This window comes from Syngnathoides biaculeatus, chromosome 22 (assembly GCF_019802595.1).
Source record: "Syngnathoides biaculeatus isolate LvHL_M chromosome 22, ASM1980259v1, whole genome shotgun sequence".
Classification (NCBI taxonomy): Eukaryota; Metazoa; Chordata; class Actinopteri; order Syngnathiformes; family Syngnathidae; genus Syngnathoides; species Syngnathoides biaculeatus.
Window position 1 is genome coordinate 13,515,850 of NC_084661.1, and position 7,881 is coordinate 13,523,730.

Consider the following 7,881-nt stretch of genomic DNA (forward strand, 5'->3'; position numbering starts at 1 on the left):
ACTCTTGAGTTTTTGTGTGACTATCTCGATAGAATCACGCACAATCAATTTTACGGACTCATATTGCAGGATGCGGTATAAAAGTGCTCGTGTGGAAATCCAGCTATGCCCCGGAGGGTTGGGTTGACTAGGAATTGGAAACTCCTGACGACGTCGGGGAAACGAAAGTGAAACCTGCGAGCTCGTGAAAGCCCCGCCGGTCCCGCCCCAGAACATTCGGTACTCCGCTCTTCCCATCGTCGGCAGCACAAGCTGGCACTTGGAGAAGGACGACACCTGAACGCACCACTATAAACGTCGATAACTTTTCCAGGTACAGTAAAAACATTCCGTATAAAATACATATACTGTACAGCATTTCGAATTATTCGCTGCCATCTGCGTTGTATTAAAAGTTCCAATATTAAAATATCAGCGTTAATATGTTGAATCGCACACAAGCTAGCATACTCGACTATCTACGTTTTTTTTTCCGCGATAAATTTTCGAATACAGTTCTGTATATTGTTTTAAATAAAGGGGTGAAAAAAAGTGTTACACTACAGCGTAGTGACGACGCGGTTTCCAGCCCCTGAAGTCTATCTTGTTTTAAAAAATATATATATATTATATAGAAATTACAGTTGCTGTGGGTTCGTGTGATTACCTAGAATTCGAAAATGCTCCGTCTTTCAATTGGACCCTTGTATTCGTTGGTGGATATAAAATTCATTTGAGCGTCTACGATACAATGCCGCCCTCTACAGGTCGGAAATATGTAGTGTTGCAAAGTGAAGTACTGTCGATCGATCGTGGTGTATGAGTGCATAACATAATTACATAATAATGGGTGTATGAGTGTATAACAATTACATTTACCCCAGTTATACATGTACAGTTTGTATAATTAGAACATTATAGAGATTGGTTTATGATGACAATATTGCGTACACAATCTATTTAACATTTTGATCGACAAAGCAAAAACGAGCGGCGCGGTGGGCTCACAGTTCTGTGCTCCCGGGTTCAATCCTGGACCCGCCTGTGTGGAGTTTGCTCCTGCGTCTCCAAAACATGCAACATTAATTGCACCCTCTAAATTGCCCCAAGGTGTGATTGTGAGTGCGGCTGTTTGTCTCCATGTGCCCTGCGACCAGTTCAGGGTGTACCCCACCTCCTGCCGATTGACAGCTGGGATAGGCTCCAGCGCTCTCCGCGACCCTTGTGAGGATAAGCGGCTAAGAAAATGGGTGGATGGAAGCAAAAACAGGAAAGCCCAATTGAACTTGTGAACTTTATCGGTGTTTGAATGTTATTGATTCATTTTAACCACAGCCACATCCCCAAACCTAAGATGGTGTGCAGACTTGTGCAACTGTTTTGAATCTCGGTTGTTTATTTTTACTTCACACTCTTTTAGAGATAAAAAAAAATTGAATTAAATTGGACAAGTTATATTTCATATTAGTGGTGTAAAAAGTTATTTGTCTTGGTCTCATTTTTCAAGTAACAAAAATCTGCCACTGGAAAAGAGGTGTGTAGACTTTTTACATCTACCTTATATAAATGGAGCTGTTCAATATAGATATTGTTGCAATATGGCAAAGAAAAATATATACTTAAGCCGGAATGGAAGCTTTTGAAGCGCGACAAAAGCGGCGTGGATCATGTCTTTGTTGCATTTTTAAAATGATGTTTTCTTGCTCCTCTCCAGATGGCTCATTCCAAACCTCTGCTCATCCAGTGGCTTCGGAGTCAGATTGACAGCGGCGTGTATCCGGGAGTCCACTGGACCAACCAGCAGAAAACTGAATTTTGCATCCCTTGGAAACACGCCTTGAGACAAGACTCTTCGGACGCCGACATTCGCATCTTCAAGGTACATCGACCTATCCATCTGTCCGTCCGTTTGCATAGCTCGCTATTTATCTTTGAAGAAAACATAACATCTGTCTGGTCTGAGCGCTCTCCCCGTGCTGAAAAGTCTCCTTGTGATGAATGTGCAAGTGTTACGAACAGGGGAACTCTGGGTACGCAGCAGACGCTTGCTGGGAAATCTCCCGGACTCATAGTTCCCCTTCTTCTTCATATCCTAACCCTAACCTTAAAACAAATGTTGATAAAAATATATATACATAAACGTTCCGTCTTTCTGAGATGTTCAGAGCGAACATGAACGCTCGGCGAAATGTTGTCGGCTGGTACATGTTGAAGCACAGATGGGGATGTTTCAGACTGGCCGGAAGTTTACAAAATATACGTACGTGCGCGTTAATCACAAGGAGACTTTTCAACACCGGGGGAGCGCTCAGACCGTCGCACCCGATCCTGAATATCCGTACGTGTGTGTATTTATTAATTTTTATGTAATCTGTGTCATGGATAAATATACGTTGAAGAGTGTATATAAATAGTTCACGCGTGGACAAACTTTTGAGGTAGGGTTTTTTTTTTTTTTTCGGGTTCTGTTTCTGTGGCGCAGGCCTGGGCGAATGTGAGCGGCAACGGCCGCGTCCACGCAGAGCCCTCGGTGTGGAAGAGGAACTTCCGATGCGCGCTGCGGGCCAAAAACTTCAAAATGATCGCCGACAACAAGAACGACACGGCCAACCCCCACAAAGTGTTCCGGTGGCCCGACGAGTCGACGCAAGTCGGTGAGCCACAGTCATCGTGCCACAGTCATCGTCTTAATGAGTGAAATTCCCAAAGTTACCTCCAGACATTCTTGATGGATTAGGAAGGGAGGCTGTAGTCATGAATATTTCTTGTGGAATAAACTATATATATACATATATATATATATATTTTTTTTTAGACAACTCATCTGCTGGAAAGTGGAGCCAACACGAATCTGAATGCTACGAAAAGCCTCCCATCCAAGAAGTACACGTCTGCGTCGTGCATTTCCCTTGTCAAAACACAAGTATATGAAATATGAATGCCGTTGCGCGTTTGCATTTTTAGAGCCATGTCGTCCCGTTCACGAATGAGTTCCTCTACGTTCCTATGGAAGGTGAATGTCGCTGATACTCATTTCATATTTAATATGAGAGGAGAGTTTCATCTTCTTGTTGTCAACTAAAATGCGCGGATAGAATCCATCCCCAAGGAGGACATTCTGGAGACGTGTCTTAAAGAACTTGAAATTGGGCCTCAAGCAGGTATCTAAAATTCAGTCCATCAACACCACCATTTTTATTTTAAGTGTATTTTTGAGTGCGTTTGAATTTTTTTTTTTTTTGGGTGATTGTAAGATGTGTTTTTTTGTTAAATGTTAGGTTTTAAAGCAGGGGTGTCAAACTCTTTTTTTCCGCGGGCCACATTGCACTTGTCACTCAGAGGGCCGTTATGATTATGAAACAATCCATATTTTTAATCGCCTCATTATATTTACACATGCAATTTATGAACTAGTTTTGAGTCAGAAATCAAGGTGAATGTGTTTTTCGACTATTGTTCGTGTTTGGTAATGCAAAAATGTTTGCAATATCTCAAAGTTGTCATTTATGACATGACAATTTAAAATTTTAACAAAAATCCCGGAAGTTGCCACACACGATTTGCCTTGGCGGGCCACATAACACAATATGGCGGGCCAGATCTGGCCCCTGGCCCTTGAATTTGACACCTGTGTTTTAAAGTATATGTGTGAGGTGTGGGGTTTTTTTTTTTGATGTGTGTGACATTTTTGTTACATGTGAGTTTTTTTTTTTTTTTTTGGATATGAGTGAATTTTGCTGGTGCAACTAAGTTTTTTTGTTTTTTTTCTTAGATGAACAATATGAGCTTTAGTCTTTTTTCTCACCTTGCACTGCAAACTTGCTCAATTCCTCCCCCCCCCACAGAAGAAGCAGCAGCAGCAGCCTTTGCGCTTCCTCCCGAGCAACAGGAGCCGCAGCGCCAGCCCGGGATTGGCGGCCGGGCGTTGCCGTGGCAACAGCCGCATCCAGTAGCGGCGGAGGGCGCCGTCGGCGAGGCCGGGTCGCTGGGGCAACCGGTGCATCCGGTGACGGGGGCTGTGGGCGGGGCGTGCGAGGGCCAATTAGCGAAGGAGTTTTTAGACAACATGAACAAGACCAAAAATGGAGATAATTTCAGTAAGTAAAATTAAATTGACCCCCCCCCCCCACTGAGTGTCCAGAAGCATTTATCTTTCACACTGTTGAGAGTTGTTACATGAATTAACAATGAACTGTATACATAAATATATTTTATGATAATGACATATTGAATCTCTAAGCCTTTGTTCTTGCACTTCCAGAGACCCAATTTCGGGTCGCCGTGTACTACAGAGGCGAGAACGTGTCCGAGCAGGTGGTTGCCAACGAAGCTGGATTCCGCTTAATTTACAGGTCACCGCGAAATAAACCCGTTTAGTGAACTTTTTTTATATTGAAAATAATTAATGACACAAGAACCGCTGCGCCTGATCCAATTTCACGATTGGTACAAATATTTCCTGACGACAAACTTTGTTAATTTACCTGTCGCACCAGAGATTCAGCAACTGTGATCCTTTCGCGATGGTCCGATTCAGTTAGTCAGTGTGCGGCGGCCCTGAAACAATAACATTTCAAAACATAAATCCACATTGTCAAAAACACTTTTATTTGACTACATTTGTATAGTAGTATTATTCATGCACTTCCAAATACATCAACGTGCTGTATATTTGTGATAAATCCATTTTAAATGGCAGTTTAAATGTGTCAACAATATATATCTGACATGTATAAGACACTATATTTATTAAATATCAGTAAAAAATAACTTTTTATGTTAAAAACTCTAAGGCAACCTAAATGGTAAAATAAAAAAGCAACATGTACAAAAATGCAACTCTACTTCCACCTTCAGACCTGGGCAGGCGGAGCCGGTATTGGACCAGGAATCGGGACTGACTCTGATCTCCCTGCCGAGCCCCGTCACCAAGGATCAAACCCAGGCCAGGCTGACCCAGCGCATCCTGGAAAACCTTGGCGAGGGCTTGGAGGTCGGCGTGTCGGGCGCCGTCATCTACGGCCAGAGACGGGGCGACGTCAAAGCGTTCTGGAGCTTCTCCAAGTTCGAGCAGAGCGGGGAGCCCCAGGAAATCTCCAAACTTCAGCCGCACCCGCTTTACTCGTTGACGTACTTTATCCACGGTAGGATTTTTTTTTTTAATGTTTTTCCTCTCACAATGTGTGTGGTGTTTACTTTTTGTTTGCTTTTGGTTTGTGCCGTCTTCTGCAGGGATACTAGACTTTATAGAACTTGACAGCAAAGAGTGTGGTCCTTGCTCCCTCGTCTTCTGCCTGGGGGAGAAGTGGCCTGACCCAGGCAAGAGGCCTTGGACCAAGAAACTCATCGTTGTGGAGGTGAGGTCGACTGTTACATTTCCTGGCACTTTCCCTTACTAGTTGTTTTTTTTTTCCCTTTCTTGTGGAATCGACCCCTAACTATATACATTTAGTGCATAAAAAAGCACGAGCGTGGAGTGTCACTGAGCAATGAAAGTCCACCACTAGTGTAGTAGTACTGATGTACCCGGAATTGCGCAAATGATGCAAAGTCCTGAAGCCATTTAAAGCGACTGCTGTAATTCCCGGCCTACAAAGCGGACCTGGTTATAAGCCTCACCCAGTACATTTGTAAAGGAAATACCATTTGGTACATACATACGCCGCAGCTGTGTAATAGCCGCAAGTACCCACATTGAAACACGAGATATTTACAAAGAAAGATGGTACACAGAGAGTTTAATGCTAGCCACACAGTGCTAACGCTAGGACCGCGCTAGTAGGGCCAGTTTAAAAAAAAAACAAAAAAAAACATACCGGTAAAAGTCACTTCCTCGGCACATATATACCACTGGTCTCACTCTTACCTTTTCCGCTCTAGTGCCCCCTTGCGGCCCCTAGAAAAAAATGCACAAATTACCCGCATTACCGCATAAACCGCAGGGTTGAAAGCGTGTGGGAAAAAAAGTTGCGGCTTATAGGCCGGAAATTACGGTAATTAGCGGAATGATCTGGTACAATGACAATTTTGCATGCCTGTTAGCGTTGTTGCATGCTCTGTGCAGATGTGTTGCAGCGGCATTTGTGATCAAATATCGGTTGTTTAAAGGTTTCTAATGACCGCAACAGTAAGTGTTAGCTTTGTTCGCCAGCCCTTGGCATTTCACATTATGTTTGTGTGCTTTATGCGATAGGCCTCTTTGTAATAAAGTGGTGTGTTTAATTAAATACAATTCATTTAATTCACTTTGGTTGTACGGCAAAAAAGTGAGAATTTTTCTCACAAAACAAAGTTAAAAAAAAAAAAACATTCAAGCAACAGCTTGTAAAAAAAAAAAAAACAACAACAACTTGTAAGTCAGTGTACCACCGCATAGGCAAATATTAAACATTTTTAGTTACTGTCAGCATCAATTAGAATTTTTTTTTTTGTCGCTGGTTTTCCTGCTGACTGAGAAATTAAGGAACTTGTCCACACCTTTTTCACGTTTGGTTCTTCCTTTCCTTCAGGTTGTACTCACGTCCATGGAATTATTGAAGAACATAGCAATGGAGGGGGGCGCTTCCTCCCTGAAGTCTGTCGACCTGCAAATGTCGCTAGAGGAGATGATCATAGGTTGACGCTGCACTTTGCTTTTTTACTCATCCATAGCCATTTTTTTTTTTTTTTACATTGCCGCTTCCATTTTGTTAATTTTCCCACCTTTACCTGTGCCTCTGCAAATAATCCCACGGTGCACGACGCAATAAAGAGCCACTCATCCTGTTCTCATCATTTGTTTAATTGCTCTAACCACATCACATTTCAAACGTCATAAAATGATGAATGACTTTCAATGCATTATAGAACCCGCTAATTAGATGACAGTTTAAAATGCGGTCCAAAGACACGCCTAAAACCACGAAAGTCACAAGCTGTGCGTTAGCGTCAGCTGGAATTTTCAGTCAAGTAAACAAAGCAAATACCAGAACGTCATTGGCGCATCTTTCTCTACGCAGCGGTCTGTGGAGACAAGTTCGCTAACCATCTTCTCAATAAATGGACAAAAAAACAAGCTAACAAAAAAAAAAAAAACATTCACAATGGAAGCTATTACTTTCCGTTCTTGAAGCCTCACGAGGGCAAATACTTTTGCAGAACAATTGAATGTTCTTTCATTAGATGGCAGAAGGGGACAATTAACCAGGATGCAACAGTTCAACTACACAACCTCAGACTTCTTTCAAAGTATTAAATGTGTGATCAATTGAGATTATTTCAGGAGACTGCGTGTACCGTAATTCCCGGCCTACAGAGCGCACCTGGTTACAAGCCTCATCGAGTACATTTGTGAAGGAAATACCATTTGGTACATACATAACGTCGCAGCTGTGTAAAAGCCGCAAGTGCCCACATTGAAACCCGCATTGAAACACGAGATATTTACAAAGTAAGACGGTATACAGAGAGTTTAATGCTAGCGTTGTGATACACTAGCGCCGCGCTAAAGCTAGTATTAACGTTAGCGCGGCGCTAACGCTAACAGGGCCGGTAAAAGTTACTTCCTCGGCACATATATTTCACCGGTCTCACTCTTACCTTTTCCACACCAGTGCCCCCTAGCGGCTGTTAGGAAAAAATCCACAAATTAGCCGCATCGCCGCATAAACCGCAGGGTTGAAAGCGTGTGAAAAAAGTCGCGGCTTGTAGGCTGGAAATTACGGTAATTAATGGAATGGTCTAGTACAATGACAATTTTCCATGCCTGTTATCATTGTTGTTACGGTAATTTTTTGTTTTGGTCCTATGAGAGTTTTCCAATGTAAAATACAAATTTGTGCAATAAATATTGGGACAGATGTGTGTATTGGTAATGCTGTTTGTACACCCAAAAAGTGCCCATTAATAACGAAGGGTTGTTAT

General features: G+C 42.5%; 1 protein-coding gene across 2 annotated transcripts; it reads left to right on the forward strand.

The window, feature by feature from the left end:
- Positions 1 to 123: 123 nt before the first annotated feature.
- Positions 124 to 6,747, forward strand: irf3 (interferon regulatory factor 3). Of its 2 annotated transcripts, XM_061810459.1 has the most exons (11): positions 124 to 313; positions 1,694 to 1,858; positions 2,462 to 2,633; positions 2,795 to 2,862; positions 2,944 to 2,992; positions 3,075 to 3,140; positions 3,825 to 4,076; positions 4,241 to 4,331; positions 4,837 to 5,123; positions 5,212 to 5,336; positions 6,489 to 6,747. In XM_061810459.1, exons 2-11 carry the CDS (start codon positions 1,694 to 1,696, stop codon positions 6,597 to 6,599), a joined length of 1,386 nt encoding a protein of 461 aa, XP_061666443.1. In that variant the 5' UTR covers positions 124 to 313; the 3' UTR covers positions 6,600 to 6,747. The 2 variants fall into 2 exon arrangements, with proteins under 2 accessions (XP_061666443.1, XP_061666444.1); XM_061810460.1 differs by lacking the exons at positions 2,795 to 2,862; positions 2,944 to 2,992; positions 3,075 to 3,140.
- Positions 6,748 to 7,881: the final 1,134 nt, after the last annotated feature.

Bases quoted from the DNA above. Each gene is read 5' to 3' on its own strand.
- irf3 (XM_061810459.1), top strand. From the start codon at position 1,694: ATGGCTCATTCCAAACCTCTGCTCATCCAGTGGCTTCGGAGTCAGATT. The intron at 2,863-2,943 runs GTACACGTCTGC...TTGCATTTTTAG, and splicing joins AAAAGCCTCCCATCCAAGAA to AGCCATGTCGTCCCGTTCAC. The intron at 4,332-4,836 runs GTCACCGCGAAA...TTCCACCTTCAG, and splicing joins GGATTCCGCTTAATTTACAG to ACCTGGGCAGGCGGAGCCGG.